At 54.7% G+C, this 19,812-nt stretch overlaps 4 protein-coding genes and 1 non-coding gene across 7 annotated transcripts; 3 read left to right on the forward strand and 2 right to left on the reverse strand.

Moving 5' to 3' along the window:
• Positions 1–577: 577 nt before the first annotated feature.
• On the forward strand, positions 578–5,472 carry hey2 (hes-related family bHLH transcription factor with YRPW motif 2). Of its 3 annotated transcripts, none has more exons than XM_068342576.1 (5): positions 578–1,003; positions 2,117–2,205; positions 2,728–2,858; positions 2,939–3,020; positions 4,188–5,472. In XM_068342576.1, the coding sequence occupies exons 1-5, from the start codon at positions 918–920 to the stop codon at positions 4,718–4,720; spliced, it is 921 nt and encodes a 306-aa protein (XP_068198677.1). In that variant the 5' UTR covers positions 578–917; the 3' UTR covers positions 4,721–5,472. The 3 variants fall into 3 exon arrangements, with proteins under 3 accessions (XP_068198677.1, XP_068198678.1, XP_068198679.1); XM_068342577.1 differs by having other exon boundaries at positions 2,117–2,201; positions 2,775–2,858; XM_068342578.1 differs by having other exon boundaries at positions 2,117–2,189; positions 2,775–2,858.
• A 637-nt stretch (positions 5,473–6,109) lies between these two features.
• Positions 6,110–7,697, reverse strand: LOC137613569 (lactoylglutathione lyase-like). The gene is made up of 6 exons (XM_068342898.1): positions 7,338–7,697; positions 7,174–7,256; positions 6,963–7,103; positions 6,797–6,864; positions 6,626–6,715; positions 6,110–6,355 (listed from the first exon to the last, which is right to left on the reverse strand). The coding sequence occupies exons 1-6, from the start codon at positions 7,407–7,409 to the stop codon at positions 6,261–6,263; spliced, it is 549 nt and encodes a 182-aa protein (XP_068198999.1). The 5' UTR covers positions 7,410–7,697; the 3' UTR covers positions 6,110–6,260.
• Positions 7,698–8,117: 420 nt separating this feature from the next.
• Positions 8,118–14,964, reverse strand: bub1 (BUB1 mitotic checkpoint serine/threonine kinase). The gene is made up of 20 exons (XM_068342730.1): positions 14,820–14,964; positions 14,587–14,646; positions 13,716–13,857; positions 13,324–13,626; positions 13,210–13,250; positions 12,950–13,119; positions 12,609–12,860; positions 12,372–12,491; positions 12,188–12,295; positions 12,001–12,076; positions 11,842–11,917; positions 11,587–11,752; positions 11,422–11,488; positions 10,478–11,190; positions 10,280–10,380; positions 10,039–10,200; positions 9,804–9,961; positions 8,924–9,131; positions 8,579–8,685; positions 8,118–8,493 (listed from the first exon to the last, which is right to left on the reverse strand). Exons 1-20 carry the CDS (start codon positions 14,840–14,842, stop codon positions 8,295–8,297), a joined length of 3,252 nt encoding a protein of 1,083 aa, XP_068198831.1. The 5' UTR covers positions 14,843–14,964; the 3' UTR covers positions 8,118–8,294.
• Positions 14,965–16,323: 1,359 nt separating this feature from the next.
• LOC137613498 (ribonucleoside-diphosphate reductase subunit M2-like) lies at positions 16,324–19,775 on the forward strand. The gene is made up of 10 exons (XM_068342773.1): positions 16,324–17,421; positions 17,505–17,573; positions 17,865–18,008; positions 18,083–18,199; positions 18,279–18,412; positions 18,492–18,586; positions 18,660–18,793; positions 18,897–19,001; positions 19,100–19,213; positions 19,620–19,775. The coding sequence occupies exons 1-10, from the start codon at positions 17,332–17,334 to the stop codon at positions 19,770–19,772; spliced, it is 1,155 nt and encodes a 384-aa protein (XP_068198874.1). The 5' UTR covers positions 16,324–17,331; the 3' UTR covers positions 19,773–19,775.
• On the forward strand, positions 19,406–19,543 carry LOC137613931 (small nucleolar RNA SNORD94). Its single transcript, XR_011039011.1, has one exon. It is a non-coding gene; the product is annotated as a small nucleolar RNA SNORD94 (small nucleolar RNA).
• Positions 19,776–19,812: the final 37 nt, after the last annotated feature.

The raw sequence follows: 19,812 nt of genomic DNA on the forward strand, positions 1-19,812 counted from the left end.
GTGAAAGTCTGGCGCACACACACACACACACACACACACACACACACACTCTTATCTATTTCTGTCTGTCTCATTTAAAACACTTCCCTGCAGGAATGTGGGAATGTTAGCATGCTAGGAGGCTAACGTGATGCTAACATGTTAGCAGCTAACAGCTTCTTTAACTTTAACTTTAACCCCTGGTGGCCTCTGGTGGTCCCTGGTGGTCCCTGGTGGCCCCTGGTGGCCCCCAGTCCCTGGTGGCCCCCGGTCCCTGGTGGCCCCCGGTCCCTGGTGGCCCCCGGCGGCCCCCGGTCCCTGGTGGCCCCCAGTCCCTGGTGGCCCCCGGTCCCTGGTGGCCCCCAGTCCCTGGTGGCCCCTGGCCCCTGGTGGTCCCTGGCTTCAGGCTCCTGGCCTCCAGACTCGGACCTGAACGGCCCCTCCTGTCGTGTCCCGTTCCCACGGGGTGGGGGGGCAGCAGCGGGTATCAGCAGAGAAGGACCAGACCCCCCCTGTAGGAATGTCACGTCACATCTGGAGCACGTGTAGGCGGGGCTATGGGCGCGCGCGCGTCCCGTGCTCTGTGGGAACGCTCCACGGGAGGAAGAGGAGGAGGAGGAGGAAGGCTGGCCGCTCAGTAGCCCGGGAGGCGGGCGACACGCGGGACACCTGCACCGCTCCGGTACCGGACGGACACCGGAGGGGGGGTGACTCACGAGACATCGATCCGTCAGTTTAACGGGTTTTAACGGAATCAACCGGAAAAGAAGAGTTTGTTTTGGTTTGTTTGTTGGTTTTGGTTTGTTTGTTTGTTTTGGTTCCGTTTGTTACTTTTTGTTTGTTTGTTTTGGCTCAAAGCATCAGCTCGTGTCTAATCCTCCGGAGCCCCGCGGCTCCCCCCGGGGAAAGACTCGAGCTCTGGCCGCCCGACGAGCACCATGAAGCGGCCGCGTGAGGACAGCGGCTCGGTGGAGAGTGAGGCGGAGGAAAACATCGACGTGGGCAGCGAGATTACTCCACCAGGGTGAATTATTATTATTACTATTATTATTACTATTATTATTTTTATTACTATTACTACTATTAGTACTATTATTATTATTACTATTACTATTATATTACTATTATTATTATTACTATTACTATTGTTGTTGTTATTATTATTATATTATTACTATTATTTCCTGTATCTTTGTCTGTTTGGATCAGCAGCTTCTGTCTGATGGAATCAGTAACATTTCATAGTGAAACCAGGTTTCAAACATGCATTAAAACTAATCGACACAGGCGCGCTGCACAGGCGCAGACATTGGCCCCCTTGTCTTTGTGTTGGTGTGTTGATGTGAATACCTGGATCCTCTCAGCTCTGGTCAGTTGGAACACAGATTGTCTTGTTGAGCTCCTGAAGCCTCGAACCTCCAACCGTAACAAACGGTGTTTACGGCGGTCGGTTGTTGTTTTCCTCTTCCTGTGTGGAGCGGAAACACGACGCCTCCAAGCAACTCGGAAAGACCTGAAAGAAAAGATTGTTAAACGTCAAGGTTCAGAGAAAGACCGCAAAAGACTTTCCACATGAGGAACATCGTGAGGAGTTGAAGACCTCAAACACAACCCTCATTCAGGCCAGAAGTAACAGAATAAGGAAAACGTCAGAGAGGCAGAGATGACCCACAAACCACCAGAGACCTCCAGCATCATCCAACCATCTAACCAACCCAACTGGAGATGTTTGGTCAGAGGAACGGTCCAGAAGACCTCCATCCAGACTCTCATAGATGTAACAGGAAGTGTCCAGAAGCTGTTGGTTTGCTGGAGGAGTTTCTACGAAGTCTAGACGTGACTTTTCTGTTGGGGGGGGGGGGGGGGGGGCAAATGTCTGCCCCTGTCCTTCAGTTCTGATGCCTGTTGGACATCTTCTGTTGGAACCCGGTTCCACGATGACGTCTTCAAGTGTTCCTCAGGTTCCTGATTGACCTCAATGAAGCCGTTGATCCCAACCAAGATTTATTAAGAAAACCCTGAACTTTTTGGGGGGCAGAAGGTTTTGTTGCCCCTGTGGAACCCGTTGTCTTCAGGGTTCCCTCGTGTTTAACGTGTGTCAGCAGTAACACCCCCCTGCACCCCCCCTGTGTTCCAGACTGGAGGCGTCCATCAGATGTGGATCCCTGACGACCACCAGTCACGTGATGGCGAGGAAGAAACGCAGAGGGGTTAGTCCTACCGTAGGTCCGTTAGTCCTGCCGTAGGTCTGTTAGTCCTACCGTAGGTCCGTTAGTCCTGCCGTAGGTCCGTTAGTCCTACCGTAGGTCCGTTAGTACTCCTGTAGGTCTGTTAGTCCTCCTGTAGGTCTGTTAGTCCTACTGTAGGTCTGTTAGTCCTCTTGTGGGTCCGTTAGTCTACTGTAGGTCCGTTAGTCCTACCGTAGGTCCGTTAGTACTACTGCAAGTCTGTTAGTCCTACCGTAGGTCCGTTCGTCTTACTGTAGGTCTGTTAGTCCTACCGTAGGTCCGTTAGTCCTACTGTAGGTCCGTTAGTCCTCCTGTAGGTCCGTTATTCCAGCCGTAGGTCTGTTAGTCCTACTGACAGAACCGAGTGTCCTAATATACGTCAGATTCTCCAAACGTTCCTGTTGGTGGGGGTCAGGTGGCGTTGCTGTAGCATCCCAGCTGTCAGCTGTAGGTCACGTGGATTGTAGCACGTTTAGCTTACATGCTACGTTGACCTGGTCACGTGACCGGTGGGGTGCAGGCGGGTCTTCTGGATTGGTCCGTTCCTCAGATCTTCTCTCCTGTCAGATCATCGAGAAGCGGCGCCGCGACCGGATCAACAGCAGCCTGGCGGAGCTGCGGCGGCTCATCCCCACGGCGCTGGAGAAGCAGGTCAGAACCTCCAGGAGGTCCTCCAGGGTCTGAGCACGACCAGGAACCAACCAATGACAGGCTCCGGTTTGTGTCCCCAGGGCTCAGCCAAACTAGAGAAGGCGGAGATTCTGCAGATGACAGTGGATCACCTGAAGGTGCTGCAGGCGACCAGGGGGAAAGGTGAGGGTGTGTGTGTGTGTGTGTGTGTGTGTCTGTGTGTGTCTGTGTGTGTGTGTGTGTGTCTGTGTGTGTGTGTCTGTGTGTGTCTGTGTGTGTGTGTGTGTGTGTGTCTGTGTGTGTGTCTGTGGGAAATTGCTGCTGGAGCAGAAGCACCACTTGACCCTGAGTAGTGTGAACCTGGACTGTTTCACTGTGTGAACCTGAACTGTTTCACTGTGTGAACCTGGACTGTTTCACTGTGTGAACCTGGACTGTTTCACTGTGTGAACCTGAACTGTTTCACTGTGTGAACCTGGACTGTTTCACTGTGTGAACCTGGACTGTTTCACTGTGTGAACCTGAACTGTTTCACTGTGTGAACCTGGACTGTTTCACTGCGTGAACCTGGACTGTTTCACTGTGTGAACCTGGACTGTTTCACTGTGTGAACCTGGACTGTTTCACTGTGTGAACCTGGACTGTTTCACTGTGTGAACCTGGACTGTTTCACTGCGTGAACCTGGACTGTTTCACTGCGTGAACCTGGACTGTTTCACTACGTGAACCTGGACTGTTTCACTGTGTGAACCTGGACTGTTTCACTACGTGAACCTGGACTGTCTCACTGTGTGAACCTGGACTGTTTCACTACGTGAACCTGGACTGTTTCACTACGTGAACCTGGACTGTTTCACTGTGTGAACCTGGACTGTTTCACTGCGTGAACCTGGACTGTTTCACTACGTGAACCTGGACTGTCTCACTGTGTGAACCTGGACTGTTTCACTGCGTGAACCTGGACTGTTTCACTACGTGAACCTGGACTGTTTCACTACGTGAACCTGGACTGTTTCACTGCGTGAACCTGGACTGTTTCACTGTGTGAACCTGGACTGTTTCACCGTGTGAACCTGGACTGTTTCACTACGTGAACCTGGACTGTTTCACTGTGTGAACCTGGACTGTTTCACTACGTGAACCTGGACTGTTTCACTGCGTGAACCTGGACTGTTTCACTGTGTGAACCTGGACTGTTTCACTACGTGAACCTGGACTGTTTCACTGCGTGAACCTGGACTGTTTCACTGCGTGAACCTGGACTGTTTCACTGTGTGAACCTGGACTGTTTCACTACGTGAACCTGGACTGTTTCACTGTGTGAACCTGAACGCCCCCCCCCCCCTGTAGGTTACCTTGACGTTCACACCTGGGCGCTGGACTTCCTGTCTCTGGGCTTCTGGGAGTGCGTGACGGAGGTTTCCCGCTACCTGAGCGCCGTGGAGGGGCGGGACTCCAGCGACCCGCTCTGCGCCCGCCTCCTCTCCCATCTCACTTCCTGCACCTTTCAGCGCGACGCCGCCGCCCTCGCCGTGATGTCACACCACCAGCAGCAGCCACGCCCCTTACCCCACCCTTTCCACCACCACCACTGGGTTGCCACGGCAACGGCTTTTCAACCTCTGCCGACCGCTTCCTGTGGACTGCTGGGGGGTGGAGCCCCCCAGAGGTTGGCAGAGGGATCACAGCGCAGCGTGGCCACCTCCTACTCTTCCTACACTGACTCCGCCTCCTCCTCTCTCGCCCTCTCCTGCCCCCCCGCTCCTCTCTCCACCTCTCTGCTCTCATTTCCCATCAGCCCCCCCCCCTCCTCCTCCTCCTCCCAGACTCCGCCCAGCAGGAGACCCTACAGGCCGTGGGGAACCGAGGTGGGGGCGTTCTGATTCCAGCCCCCCCAGTTCTGGTTCTGGTCCAGTTCTTCATGTTTACTGTTTGTTTGGTTTATTTGCTCCAGTTTGTTTTGGAACCGGCTCTGATCCGGTTCCTCCAAGACCCCCCCTCCCCCCCAAGAACCCCCCAACAGGACCACGTTTGACCTGCAGGTTGAAGAAGAACCGACCCCCCCCCGGGAGCGGAGCGCTGGTCCTGGTCCGCCGTGGATTCATCCGCTGCCTCAACGCGTTGGTGGAGTAGCGCTGGTTTTGGGTTTATGTCCCGACCAGACCAGAGAAGGGCGGAGTCGCCTTCAGCTCCGCCTTCAGCTCCGCCTTCAGCTGAGAACTAACAGATTAACTCTATTATGGTTTTAATGATCAGCTGTTCATAACACGTCTGGTTCAATACTGTAGCAAGGAAGGCTAGGTTAGCCTAGCCTAGCGTAGCCTAGCTTAACCACCTAGATCACAACCACCTCCTATTGGATGATTCTTCTGCTGCGAACATTGACCAATCAGAACTGGGTTGAAACATCCTGGAATTAGTAGTAAGAAGGCTAAATTAGGCTAGGCTAGGCTAAGCTAGGCTAGGCTAACAGCGAGCACCTAGCTCCGCCTACTTCGTGGATTAAACTGAACTCACTTCCTGCCCGTGTTCTCACTCTGTGTGACGATTGGTTTGATGTAACAATGATCTGTGTTCTGATTGGCCGACAGCTGACCAATAAAAGCTGCTGACGGAGGTTCTGCTCGTGTTCCATTCAGATGTTAATCCGACCCCCCCGGCCTTAATCCTGATGGACTTTGAAATTCCTGCGACCCCCCCCCCACGCACACACGGGGGGGGGGGGGGGGCTACAGGCTGACAGGCCTGGGAACGACCCGCCGGCCGTAAATCTGCCCCCCGTTCTCACGCCGGGACGGAGCTTTGAAGGGGCCGCCTCACACCGAGCGCCAGGGGGCGGGGCCAAAGTTACAACTAGACAGAAGAAAAGAGGAGGAGCTAGTTTAGTTTAACAGGTTTATCAATAAAAACAAAGATAATTAATATTAAACCAGTCCTTAGACTAGTTTAAACCAGCCTAAGACTAGTTTAAACCAGCCTAAGACTAGTTTAAACCAGCCTAAGATTAGTTTAAACCAGCCTAGCACTAGTTTAAACCAGCCTAAGACTAGTTTAAACCAGCCTAAGACTAGTTTGAATTACCTGAAGACTAGTTTAAACCAGCCTAAGACTGGTTTAAACCAGCCTAAGACTAGTTTGTTTGTCCTATTTGACAAACAAACAAGTAAACAAACATGGACCCAGGTGATAGACTCGTTAGTTTAGTTAACTAGTCTTTATAACTTTAATACATGAATAAATATAAAAGTGACAGTAAATAATTAAACACACACTGTTCAGCTTTTATTTGTTTATATCCCCCCCACAAACACACACACACACACACACACACACACACACACTAGTTCTATAAGGTCATCAGGATCAGCGTCAGTCCTGGTCATTCTGTCTGGGACCAGGACTCGCGTTGGGGGGGGGGCGTTGCTACGGCGACATGATGGAGAACATCTTCTCTGGACACAAGATCTCGATCCAGTAGCCGTCAGGGTCCTGGATGAAGGCCAGGTTCTTGGTTTTACCTGAGGGAGGGGGGACAAGGTGGGGGTCAGCACACTGGTCCGAGTTTTTGTGACCCCTACTGGTCTCTACTGACCTGTACTGGTCTCTTCTGGTCTCTACTGGTTCCTACTAGCCCCTACTGGTCTCTACCGGCCCCTACTGGCCCCTACTGGTCTCTACTGGTCCCTATTGCTCTTTACTGGCCTCTGCCAGTCTCTTCTGGTCTCTACTGGTCTCGACCGGCCCCTACTGGCCTCTAACAACCCCTACTGGTCCCTACTGGTTCTGACCTGAATCTGGTTTCTTGATAAACTTGACTTTCTGGTCCTCCAGATATTTACAGGCAACGTCGATGTCAGGAACACTAATACCAATATGACCTGTAAACACACACACACACACACACACACACATTAGTTCTGTGAGGTCATCAGGATCAGCATCAGTCCAACATTTCTCACCAAACCCCAGAGGCTCTTTGTTCCCGCTGTGGTAGGAGAGGTCAGCATCCTGGTCAGAACCCCAGTTACTGATACACACACAAACGACACAGTAAACAAACAATAAACACACACACACACACATACACACACACACACACACACACACACACACACACACACGTACTGCGTGAGCTCCAGCGTGGCGGGCCGGGAGAAGGTCCAGGCCGTCCTCTCCTTGATGTCCGCCGGGATGTCGGCCTTCTCCTCGTAGCCCAGGAAGTAGAGCGTGAAGCGCATGGAGGGGAAGTCGATCTTCTGCAGCAGGCTGGAGGACAGGTTAGCAGTTTGGGGGGGCTCTGGTTCTGACCCAACACCGGGGGGTGGGGGGGACTCACGTCATGCCGAGGATCCGGGTGTAGAAGTCCAGGGAGCGCAGCGGGTCTTTGACCCGCAGCATCGTCTGCTGCATCATGAAGTCCTGCAGACGAACAGGAAGTAGTTCTGGCTAGCATCGCTTAGCAGCTGATGACATCACATGGGCACCAATGACATCACTCACCTTGGTGGACGGGTCTCCCTCCTTGCAGGCGGCGGCCACGGCGTCGTCCGACAGTCCTCCTCGGTCCTCCATGTCTGCTCCGCGGTGGTGCCTTCAGGGGCGGCTGGGAAAATCCGGTTCTTTGCTTTCAAACCGACGCCCACTTCTGGAATGTCAGCAGAAAACTGGAACAGATCCACAAGAAAGTTCTGGTTCTGGTCCAGAATCCAGATCCAGGCGGTTCCTGAGTTTAAACTGATTCAGATCTAAATGAAGATCTGAACGCACCACATCTAAATTGTTGATCTGGATTCCAGGTGTGTATTCCCCCACAGACGCTGAAGGCAAGAGGTGTGCTGAGGGGCGTGGCCCGGAAGCAGATAAAGCGGAACTTGTTTGTTGTGACACGAGGAGGCGGGGCTTCAGAGCGCAGGTAGAAGAATGCATGGTTTTCAGGTCTGAACAGGTAACACACACCTCAGGTGAGCAGGAGGAGGGTGAAGACACGCCCACTCAACACCTCACCCACAGGTAACAAGGGGGGAGGGGCACATGCCAACAGAGATCGTCATCTGGAAACTTCAAAATAAAAGCATTTGATCAGTTTCCTGACTGTCAGAATAAAGTTCCCTCTCTGGGTGACAGGTCAAAGGTCACGTGTGCACGCATCAACAGGAAACTAAACAATGATCGCAACACCTTTTCAAAATAAAAGCACTCAGGTCATCCAACTGTCGAAAAGGAAAAATTTAAAAGAAAGCAAATGAGAGGCGGGGCGAGGGGCGGAGCCAAAGACGACGACCTCTGACACGCAACACAACTTTTATTCTCTAGCAAAGGATAAACGTGATCAATGCAGATAAAAAACCAGGAATCAATAAAACTGATCACAATAAACAAATATTATTTTGCAGGTAAAAGTCTTTTGGATCGATGACATCATCATTAGGAGGCGGAGCCACAGCGGCGGGGGCGCCCTCATCTCCGGCCGGCCTTGCGGTTCTCCAGCAGCATCACCACCAGGCGGCGCTTCAGCGTCGCCAGCTTGTTGCCGTAGTTCTGCTGCAGCACCGCCCCCAGCTTCCTCCTGAGGCCCCCCAGGCTCGGCGGGGGGCCGCCGGCCGGGACGTTGAGCAGGACGTGGAAGAACTCCTGCCACAGGTCGGCGTGGGGGTTCCTGGGACACCAGCAGAGGGTCAGGAGCTGCTAACACACGGCTAACGTCGAGCTGAACGTTTAACCCCGCCCCCTGGAGGCGGTACCTTCTGAACACGCCGTTGGTCCTCCACGCGTCGCCGTCCTTCCTCACCTCCATGTACGTCCCGAACAGCAGGCAGTGGACGGTCCCGGCGATCCCGAAGTAATCCGTCTGGGACAGATGGACGGACGGAGAGTTAAACAAACATTTAGTGTGAAAACATCCAGAATATTTATCACAAGAAAAGATACAGAAATGAAGGAATCATGACTACAAACTGATAATACTGTAACAGAAGATGAAACCAATGCCTTCACACAACATCTAACATTCTCTCAGTGATCCTGAGGCCCGTGGGCGTGTCCTGAGGCCCGTGGGCGTGTCCTGAGGCCCGTGGGCGTGTCCTGACCTGATAGCTCCAGGGTTTCCCGCTGAGCATCTCGGTGCACTGGAAGCCTGACGTCAGACACCTGGCGGTGAACGCAGTGCCTTCTGGGAAAAGATTCATGTCGATGCTCTGGCCGAGGTCGATGAGCACCAGGCCGTGGTCCAACCCCCCCGGCTCCAACCCCCCCGGCTCCAACCCCCCCGCCTCCAGGCAGCGGTGCTCCAGGAACCTGAGACAGCGGCGCAGCGGTGAGGGAGACACGCAGTGATACACAATAATATACAACAGTAACACACAACAGTAACACAACAATAACACACAACAGTAACACACAACAGTAACACAACAATAACACACAACAGTAACACACAACAATAACACACAACAGTAACACAACAATAACACACAACAGTAACACACAACAATAATACACAACAGTAACACACAACAATAATACACAACAAAAACACACAACAGTAACACAACAATAACACACAACAGTAACACACAACAAAAACACACAACAGTAACACAACAATAACACACAACAGTAACACACAACAAAAACACACAACAGTAACACACAACAATAATACACAACAAAAACACACAACAGTAACACACAACAATAATACACAACAAAAACAACAATAACACAACAATACACACAACAGTAAAAAAACAATAATACACTACAAACACACAATACACTAAACACAGCCAGCGGTTGAACATGCTAACGTGTCAATGCTACCTCTCCCCCAACAGAAGTTGCCCCTCCCCCAACAGAAGTTGCCCCTCCCCCAACAGAAGTTGCCCCTCCCCCAACAGAAGTTACCCCTCCCCCAACAGAAGTTACCCCTCCCCCAACAGAAGTTGCCCCTCCCCCGACAGAAGTTACCTCTCCCCCAGCAGGAAGTTGTCGGGCTTGATGTCGGCGTGCAGCAGGCGGGCGCGGTGCAGCCGCTCCACCGTGTCCAGGATGCAGACGCTGAGGTGGAGGACGAGCGGCGCCGGCATCAGCCTGTCACTCTGGGTCTTGTAGAGGTTCACGGCGTTCTGAAAGGGGAGGGGTCACAGGTTCAGGCGTGGTCGTCTCCGCCACCTCTGATGGGCGGGGGTGGGGCGGGGCTTACCAGCAGGGTGCCGTAGCCGTGGAGCTCCCCCAGCAGCACGCTGCCGTCCTGGAACAGGTGCGCGGCGCGGACGCCGCTGAACAGGCAGCGCTCGGCGGGCGACAGGCGGGCGTCCAGCTGGGTGTGGATGTAGAACTCCCAGGGATTGGCCGGTCTCTGCACCTGCAGGAGGGGGAGGGGTCAACTTCTAACACGCCAAAAAAGTTCAAAACGACGGTCTGGACCAATCAGACGCTCCGACCTTCAGCGCCAGCTTCTCTGAGGTCAGCAGGTCGGTGGCCTGGAACACGGTGGCGAACGCCCCCTCCCCCACGACGCCGTCGACCCGCAGCGACGCCCCGCCTGTCGGGAGGAAACGCTGAGTCAGCCAACAGGTGATCCAAAGCCCCGCCCCTCATTCCACGACATGCTAAGCTAGGCTAACACGAGCGCTCCTCACCCAGGCTGATGGTCATCTTGGGGCTGATGGGGGGCACGTCGCACGCCCAGGTGACGCAGCGGGGGTCAGAGGTCAGGGGGGGGCTGAGTGACGCCAGCAGGGCAGCGATCAGGGCGTCGTCCCAGGGATCCGACACCAACCGACCTGCATCCGACCGCGGCGCCGTTTCATCCTGGGGGGGCTGATCCGGGCTCATGGGCACGTCGTCACACAGGGGGGGCCAACCCGGGGTCATGGGGACGTCGTCATGAAGGCGGGGCCTCCCTGGGGTCATGGGGACGTCCTCACACAGGGGGGGCTGCTCTGGACTCATGGGGACGTCCTGGTTCCTGTCCTGGGGGGCGTGGCCGTCCTCCGACAGGCGGGGGCTCAGGAAGGCGTCGAGGTCGGGTCCCGACGCCTCGGGGCTCCTGATGTTCAGCCAATCGGGTTTGGGGACGCAGTCGGGGCTCGTGGGAACCAGGGGGGGTTGTGGGGGGCCCTCGGATTCCTGGGCAGCCCGGGGGGGGCCGGAGGACTCGGCGGGGCCGACAGTCTGGTCCCTGAAGGACAGAGCAGCAGGAGGGGGGGGCTGCACCAGGGTGAGGGAGGAGGAGGTGAGGCACAGGCGCTCGCTCACGATGGTACCGAGTCGGTCGGACGAGACGACCGCCAGCGGGGCGACGCCCGACCCACAGAGGCTCTCATTGGACGGGCTCTGCTCCAGGATCGGACTGGGGAGACAGGAAGTAGGAGGAGTCAACAGGAAGTAGGAGGAGTCAACAGGAAGTAGGAGGAGTCAACAGGAAGTAGGAAGAGGAAGTAGGGAAATTTAACAACACAGGGTTCTGATCAGGACCCAGATCGGGTTCATTTGAATTGGAACCCGACCCAAGAGAACTGGGTCTGGTCAGAGGAACCAGATGCAGATCTGGTTCTGTTCAGACCCGGTTCTGTTCGGTCACCTGAGCTTCTTGGACTGGCGCCGGACGAAGGCGTCGTCCTCACCCTCACGTCCGTCAGCGAGGTTCTCTGTGGGGACAGGAAACCACGTCAGCGCCAGCAGGGGCCTCAGGAGGCGCCCTGGTTCTGGTTCTGACCCGGTTTGGGTTCAGGCCCGGTTCCGGTACCTTTGTCCTGGTAGAAATTGCCCCCGTGGGCAGAGGGCGTGGACACGAAGCGGGCCAGCAGGGCGAAGTCGGTGGTGCTGTTGGGACAGGCGGCCAGCGAGTTGAGGGGGTTGTAGCGGCCCCCCCACAGGGTGCTCTCGTCCGGGATCAGGTCTGAGTGGGCGTCCTGGGGGGCGGAGCCAAACCACACCACATGATGAGGGTCTGGCCCTCCTGGGGGGGGGCAGTCAGAACCAACTGTTGTTGTTTACTCACGTTGGGTTTGCTTGGTGCTTGGATCTCAGCCAGCGCTCTGATTGGCTGAGCCTTCACCAATGAGGGAGCAGGAACTCTGCTCAGGGAGCAAAGAGGGCGGACCTTCATCATCATCATCATCACCCTCGTCCTCCAATCGGCTCAGACCTTCAGACTCACCTGTTCTCCTCGTCGGCGTCGTCCTGAAAGATGGTGAAGAGGGTGGGTGGGGCTCTGGCGAAAGGGGAGGAGCCACCTTCCAAACAGAGACACAACGACAGGTGAGTGCAGGCGGTTCGGATCCGATGAGGTCACAGACGACCTAGGACCTCATTGCACCCCCCCCCCCACGTGTGCTCCAGCTCACCGTTTCCTGCCGGTCGGGGTTCAGGCTCCGCCCCCAGGGGGGCGTGGAGCACCGACGGGAACGGGTCGTCCAGGAGGGTCGGTGCCTGGAACATGTCCATGATGACGTCTGGGTGACAGGAGACGGGTTAGTGGGGGGGTGTTGGTAGGGAGGGGGCGTGGGGGGGCCGGTGGGCGGGGCTCACCCAGCGCCTCCAGTGTGTTGACGGTCGGCGACGGCAACGCCTTGGAGGGCGTGGCCTGAGTGAAGCCCAGGGAGGTGTTGGGCGTGACGTGGGAGGGGTTCAGGGTGGGGCCCTGAGAGGCTGGAGACACAGAGGAGGAGCCAATCAGAAGGAGCCAATCAGAAGGAGCCAATCAGAAGGAGCCAATCAGAAGGAGCCAATCAGGGGCGTTAAATCGTGTGAGAGGCGTGTCCTTACTGTCCAGCCTGTCGTCGGGTTCCGGGTCGGACCGGTCGGGGGTCGGATCGGGGTGGAGCCTCAAGCCCAGGGAGCGCCGGCTGTTCGGACGATGGGAGGGGCCCGGATGCCCCAGGGGCTGCTGGGTAGGATCTGTTTCCGTCAGTTGCGCCGGCGTGCGGCTGGCCCCGCCCCCACAGAGCTCCAGGTTGATCTCCTCCAGACGCTGCATCAGGACGCGGATGTGCTCCTCCTGCTGGCGCACCTGCTCCCCTGCAGACAACGGGACCTGGGCTGAGGGGGCGGGTCCCCATGAAGCCCACCCCCCCCCACCCCGGTCCGGTAACCAATCCGGTTCTTACTGCGCTCCAGCTCCTCCCTCCGGCGCCGATCGCTGAAGAACTTCTCCGCTCGGACCTCCTCGAAGCTCAGCTCCGACCCGTCGCACGCCAGCGCCTCCGTCTCGTACGCCGGCGCCGTGGGGACGCCGGGGGGACCCGCCCCCGACCCCGACGTCTCAGAGCGGGAGACCCTGCAGGGAGGAACGTTTGGACAACCAACGGGTCAAAGGTCGTGGTTTCAGCGCAGCATCGAGGACGACCCTGAAGGAGGCGGGACTTACGTGATGACGGTTCTCACGGCGGCGGGTTTGGGAGGGGCTTCCTAAAACGGAAGTCAGTCGTGGTTAAAAGCTCAGAAAGGCAAGGGGTCGTTACCACGGCGACGACACACCTACCTTGCTGGGCGCTGCTGGCTCTGTGTGTGATGGCGTCTGATTGGTCAGATGGGAGCTCTGTAAGGGGGGCCGGGCCCCCGCGCCGCGGCTCCGCGTCCGGAACTGTCTGTGAGCGCTGAGGACCGCCTCCACCGGCTGGACCTGGTTCTCCAGCGCCCGCTGGAACACCGCCTCCGCCTGGTCGCCCCTCCCCCGCTTCTCCAGATGCTCCGCCCACGCCACGTAGAGGGCGGCGGTCCGGGCGCCCACGCCCTTACCGTGGAGGAAGCTGAAAAGCGCGATGGGGTCGGGGGAGTAGCTGGCCTGGAGGACAGATGGAGGGGTGGGGGAAGTGTGAGGACGACCCCCCCTGGCGGACAGGCAGGAGGCGGACAGACGGGGGCGGGACTTACGCATCGGATGCAGTAGGAGACGAATCGGGGGTCATCGGCGTATCGCTCCACGCCCACAAACCTCCGCACCAGGTTCTCCAGCACCAGCAGCATCCCGCCCCCCCCGTCTGCAGGGAGCGTCTGCTCCAGGTAGGACACCAACCTGAGGGACACACACGACCGGAGTGAGGGCTTCTGGGAAATAACACAGACCATGTGACCGATCATGATTAATTGACCAGAACAGATCTCTCGGAGCCTGCTGCTGCTACAGTTAATATGCTAACAGCTCCACTCAGCCAATCAGATCCTGCCTTCACCTGCAAGGTCAGCGCACCTGGAAGTGTTGCTAGCAGTCTGAGCTAAACCGTTACAGGTGAGGAAGACGAGACAAGAAGAGAGATGGTTCTCTGGAGATGTTCACGTGTTTGACTTGAGGTTTAGTTCAGTTTATCTGAAAGTTAACAGAACACCTGATTATATATATGGTTAAAAAAGACTTAGCCTGAAGGCTAGCTTTTATCTCTAGTCCCCAGGAAATGATGTATAAAAAAGCAGTAAAATACATCTAATATATATAATAACATCATACATGTTCAAACACCTACTGTATTATTATAAAATTATAACACGTCACAGGTGTAGGCCTTCAGTCCTGGAAGCTGGGACCTCTCCGGCTCTGTTTGCACTTTATTTTTAATTTCTGTTTTTATTCTGAGGTTTTTGTGTTCTTCAATTTTACATAAAGGCCTTAAATGTATTTCCTGAATCTACTTTTATTAGTGCTTAAAGCTGTTAAACTTATCCTGCATTGACAATAAATGTTAAACCAGGAATGAGTCCCAACGGGACCGGGTCACGACCTCCACCTGATGGACGGTCCAACACTCACCTGTCCCACGGCTCCAGGGGGTCGTCTCCTGAGTAGGAGCTCAGTTTACTTTCAAAACACCTGAAAGAGGAGAAACGTTAAAGTTATTAGACCAGTGGAACCAGTGGAACCAGTGGAACCAGTGGAACCAGTGGAACCCCTGAAACCAGCAGCCATCAGATGTAAACACAGGAAGCTAACCAGCTAGCATGAAGATAACGCCGCTAAAACGTTCAAAAAAACAGCGAACTTACTGTAAACAAGACGCGATGTCCATCTCGGCTCAATATGGAGACGATTCTGACGGTAAAAAGTCCGGAAAGGTTCCTCCAGACTCCCGTCAAATAAAGTTAAACCAAACGGGACCGTTGCCGTCTCTGCGGAGATTCCCCGTTTGAAATTTCGCGCTCCGCCAATCACAGCGAGAGCCGTCTTCTTCGTTGTTTTATTGATCGACAACACGGAAGTAGCGTTTGTAATGTTTTACCGCCACCTAGCGACTCAAAACGGTACCCACACCTCATTTAAAGACACGGTTCGTGTTTTTATTGTTGTTCTTCTGTCACACACGACCTCTCCTAACATTAACATCGTTACTACACATTTATTTTCTTTATATATTTAATTAAACAGCGTGTTTTGATCATTACAGATTTAATTAGTGAGGTTTTTCCTTGTATAAAAGGAAATTCTAGATAGATATACAGTATTCTTTATCGATCCCGGAGGAAATCCTGGACCATTTTCCCGACTATTTTCAGGCTGTGATGTTGACTTCATGTGTCTTTCTTCAGGGAATGTCATTATCTTCACGTTACCACTGCTGTATCCGCCGCAGCGGGTCACGGGGAGCCGGAGCCTATCTCGGCGGCATAGGGCGTGAGGCGGGGAACACTCCAGGCACGACGCCAGTGCACCGCGGAGCCACACACAAAGACACACAACCATGCACACACACACACTCATTCCTACGGGCAATTTGGTACGGCCAATCAACCTGAAGATGGGAGGACCGGAAGAGAACCCACACAGACACGGGGAGAGCATGAGAACTCAGCACAGAGCAGGACTCAAACCCAGGTCCGCCATGTTGTAAGGCAGCAGCGCTAACCACTGGACCACCGTGCCGCCTACTTCAGGGCATGTTTTCACAATTTTTCCTTTAGGATGAGACGCATTATCATGATGAACAATAACCTCTTCATCCCCAAACATCCTTTCAATTGATGGGAAAGTGTCCAAAGATCAACTTAAACTTGTGCATTTATCAAATATGAAATGACCATCTCCCCAGAGCCTTCACCTGACACGCTACCCAGATCATCAGCTCCAAACAAAAGTTCCAACATCGTCATCACCTTGTCCAAAGCAGACTCATGATTCATCACTGAATGACTTGTATCTATTCATCAGTACATAACTGCTTCTTCTCAACTGATTTTAACCTGTTTTTGTCCTTTCAGGTGTTAATGATGGCTTTTGTTTAATTTCATTAGATACTATTTTATCTATTAATATTCTATTCTGTTCAGAACGTATATTTATATTTTTTAATGTCCTATTACTTCATGTTTCTGTACCTCCTTGGATCAACCTGGAAATTTCCCTCGGGATCAATAAATCTGGATTTCAAACCTCTGTCATTCCAGCTACTGCAGGTGGGGTTTCCGGTCACTAGGGGGCGCCTTCGACGTATAATGAGTGAAACGTCAGCGCGTCTGTCGTCTCAGCCAATCACAGCTCAGCGCTCGAGCGCAACCAGGAAACAGTCGTGAGCCTCCCAGAGTGGATGAGGAGAGGAGCTCGTTACTGGGGTCAGATTTAGAGAAAACGAAGCAACTGGAAAACATGACCGCAGAATCCGAGACGCGGTGTTAAAGTAGACGTTGAGTCGTGACGTCACAGTGTTTTAAATAAGGTTTGTTGAGGGGAAACGTTTTTGGCGCTAAACGCTTCTGTAAGAAATAAATATAACATTAAGAATGAAAAGGACGAAACATTAAAATGTGTTTCAAGGCCCGGTTTTCTGTCGACATGGATCAGACTAATATCTGACAGATGGATCAGACTAATATCTGACAGATGGATCAGACTAATATCTGACAGATGGATCGGACTAATATCTGACAGATGGATCAGACTAATATCTGACAGATGGATCAGACTAATATCTGACAGATGGATCAGACTAATATCTGGATGTTTTCATGGATATTATCATGTTATAAACTGACCGGACCGCTTCAAACCTCACGTATTAATAAAACGTATTGATTAGACGCGTTAGCTAATAATTCCTAACGAGTCCGTCTAAAGATGACGTCACTTCCTCTTTTAACTGTTTTTAGTTTATGTTAAATTAAATGTCGGAGCCTGAATGTTGTTAAACTCTCGTTTTAGTGCTTTAATAACCTCTTTTCTTCCATTTTATAACCCAAACAAAGGACGGCCGTCCAGCCGCGGTCACGTGAGCACATCCAACAACCTGATTGGCTCCGCCGGAGCGTCCTCCTCCAGAGCCGGCGCGAGCTGCGTTCCTATTGGCTGTGGCGGTTGAAGCGCCAAAATTTCAATAAAAGGCTCGGAGCCGCCAGAAGCTTCAGTCTGTCCCGCTGCCGCCGCTCCGGTTCTCCTCCGCTCCGGTTCTCCTCCGCTCCGGTTCCTCCTCCGCTCCGGTTCTCCTCCGCTCCGGTTCTCCTCCGCTCCGGTTCTCCTCCGGTTGTTCCCGCTTTTATCCTCTCTTCCGGTGAGCTCGAGCCCGTCAACATGCTGTCCTCCCGCGCGCCTCTGTCCGTCCTGCAGGAGACCCACCTGAGCAGCGAGATGACCCGGATGTCGCTGGACCGGGAGAACACGGTGAGTCCGGTCTGTCCGTTCCCGCTCGTCCCGCCGCTGCGTGACTCGTGTCCGTGTGGTGACCCGTGTTTCTGACCCCCCAGCCGCCGAGCCAGAACCCGACCCGCGTCCTGGCCTCCAAGACCGCCCGGAGAATCTTCACCGATCCCCCGGTGAGTCGATCAAACGCACCGGAAGTTACCGGAGTCGGTCTGACCGGCCGGAACCGGACTTCCTGTCCAGGTTGTTGACGTCACATTGCGCCAAAACGTCACTCCTGGCGCCAACAGGGTCGATCAGCTGATTGTTTGTTGATGACGTCAGTTGTTTGTTCCATGTAAACAAATGTAGAGAATAATCAACAACGACCTTATTTGTGTGTTTATTAGTTTGTTAGCTCCGCCCTGACGGATCCGTTATTGATTATTGATCACCGCCTCTGATGGACGTCTGTTTGCTTTCAGCCCAAAGCCGTGAGGACGAGCGGCGAGGAGGCGGAGCCTCTGCTGAGGGAGAACCCGCGCCGCTTCGTCATCTTCCCCATCCAGTACCACGACATCTGGCAGATGTACAAGAAGGCCGAGGCGTCGTTCTGGACCGCAGAGGAGGTAAGGGGGCCCCCCCTCCCCCGGCCCGGGTGGGGAGTGGGCGTGGCCTGGCGGTGACGCCCGTGTGTGTCCAGGTGGACCTGTCCAAGGACCTGCAGCACTGGGAGTCCCTGAAGGACGAGGAGCGCTACTTCATCTCACACGTGTTGGCCTTCTTCGCCGCCAGCGACGGCATCGTCAACGAGAACCTGGTGAGGCCCCGCCCCTCCGGTTCCGAGTCCAGGTGTGAACGCCCCCCCGACTGACCGTAGCTCCTCCTCTGACCACCAGGTGGAGCGCTTCACGCAGGAGGTGCAGGTGACGGAGGCCAGGTGTTTCTACGGCTTCCAGATCGCCATGGAGAACATCCACTCGGAGATGTACAGCCTCCTCATCGACACCTACATCAAGGAGCCCAAAGAGAGGTGGGGCCCTCAGGGGGCGGGGCTGGGCTGGGCGGGGCCGGGGGGACTGGCGTCTGACGGTGCGTTCGCTGACCCACAGAGAGTACCTGTTCAACGCCATCGAGACTCTGCCCTGCGTGAAGAAGAAGGCCGACTGGGCGCTGAACTGGATCGGCAACAAGAACGCCAACTACGGTACGCCCGAGACCATCGGCTGCTTATTGATCCGCTGTCAGCAGGTATTGATCAGGACTCTGTGCTCCCCCAGGAGAGCGTGTGGTGGCCTTCGCCGCCGTGGAGGGAATCTTCTTCTCTGGTTCCTTTGCTGCCATCTTCTGGCTGAAGAAGAGAGGCCTGATGCCGGGCCTGACCTTCTCCAACGAGCTGATCAGCAGAGACGAGGTGATCGCCGATCGATCGGACCAGATCAGTGATTATAGATCAAGTCAGGCAGCAGCGTTGTGTTCAGGGTCGTCTGTGTGAACCTCTGTCGTGTTGTGTTCAGGGTCTCCACTGTGACTTCGCCTGTCTGATGTTCAAACACCTGGTGAACAAACCGTCAGCGGCCACCGTCACCGCCATCATCAGGAACGCCGTGGAGATCGAGCAGGTGGGCGGAGCTACAGAACCTGTGGCGGTTCTGGTGGATGACTGGTTTGATTGATGGTCTGACTGGTTTGATTGACGGTCTGGTTCTGGTGGCTCCAGGAGTTCCTGACGGAGGCTCTTCCGGTGAAGCTGATCGGGATGAACTGTGAGCTGATGAAGCGCTACATCGAGTTCGTGGCCGACCGACTGATGCTGGAGCTCGGCTTCACCAAGGTGAGAAGGTCCAGTAGAACCACAGTAGGACCTCAGGTCCAGGAGAACCACAGTAGGACCTCAGGTCCAGTAGAACCACAGTAGAACCTCAGGTCCAGTAGAACCACAGTAGGACCTCAGGTCCAGTAGAACCACAGTAGGACCTCAGGTCCAGTAGAACCACAGTAGAACCTCAGGTCCAGCAGAAGCGGGTCTGTGGTGATGAGATGCGCAGGGGTACGGACCTCAGCCAATGATGGGGGCTGGGTGCTGCTGCTGGCGCTCTGATTGGAGGACGAGTGGTCCACCGACAGACCAGTAGCAGCACGAGACAGACGCCTCCTGAACAGACCCGCCCCTCAGAGCGTTAGCATTAGCTTTAGCGGGCGTGGCGCTGCAGCGGGCTCACCTGGGCTGTGCTCCTCAGGTGTTCCGGGTGGAGAACCCCTTCGACTTCATGGAGAACATCTCTCTGGAGGGGAAGACCAACTTCTTCGAGAAGCGGGTGGGCGAGTACCAGAGGATGGGCGTCATGTCGGGCCCCACGGACAACACCTTCAGGATGGACGCAGACTTCTGAGGGGCCCCGCCCTCCAAACACCCACCACCTCAGACCTCAG

This window comes from Antennarius striatus, chromosome 19, assembly GCF_040054535.1.
Source record: "Antennarius striatus isolate MH-2024 chromosome 19, ASM4005453v1, whole genome shotgun sequence".
In the NCBI taxonomy this organism is placed as follows: Eukaryota; Metazoa; Chordata; class Actinopteri; order Lophiiformes; family Antennariidae; genus Antennarius; species Antennarius striatus.

Bases quoted from the DNA above. Each gene is read 5' to 3' on its own strand.
- hey2 (XM_068342576.1), top strand. From the start codon at position 918: ATGAAGCGGCCGCGTGAGGACAGCGGCTCGGTGGAGAGTGAGGCGGAG. The intron at 2,206-2,727 runs GTCCGTTAGTCC...GGTGGGGTGCAG, and splicing joins AGGGGTTAGTCCTACCGTAG to GCGGGTCTTCTGGATTGGTC. The intron at 2,859-2,938 runs GTCAGAACCTCC...TTGTGTCCCCAG, and splicing joins CCACGGCGCTGGAGAAGCAG to GGCTCAGCCAAACTAGAGAA.
- LOC137613569 (XM_068342898.1), bottom strand. From the start codon at position 7,409: ATGGAGGACCGAGGAGGACTGTCGGACGACGCCGTGGCCGCCGCCTGC. The intron at 7,104-7,173 runs GTGAGTCCCCCC...CCTGTCCTCCAG, and splicing joins ACCCGGATCCTCGGCATGAC to CCTGCTGCAGAAGATCGACT. The intron at 6,716-6,796 runs GTGAGAAATGTT...GTGTGTTTACAG, and splicing joins CAAAGAGCCTCTGGGGTTTG to GTCATATTGGTATTAGTGTT.
- bub1 (XM_068342730.1), bottom strand. From the start codon at position 14,842: ATGGACATCGCGTCTTGTTTACA. The intron at 10,201-10,279 runs GTCGGAGCGTCT...CCCCTCCTGCAG, and splicing joins CAGAGAAGCTGGCGCTGAAG to GTGCAGAGACCGGCCAATCC. The intron at 8,494-8,578 runs GTACCGCCTCCA...CTGGTGTCCCAG, and splicing joins ACCAACGGCGTGTTCAGAAG to GAACCCCCACGCCGACCTGT.
- LOC137613498 (XM_068342773.1), top strand. From the start codon at position 17,332: ATGCTGTCCTCCCGCGCGCCTCTGTCCGTCCTGCAGGAGACCCACCTG. The intron at 18,587-18,659 runs GTACGCCCGAGA...GTGCTCCCCCAG, and splicing joins CAACAAGAACGCCAACTACG to GAGAGCGTGTGGTGGCCTTC. The intron at 19,214-19,619 runs GTGAGAAGGTCC...TGTGCTCCTCAG, and splicing joins TGGAGCTCGGCTTCACCAAG to GTGTTCCGGGTGGAGAACCC.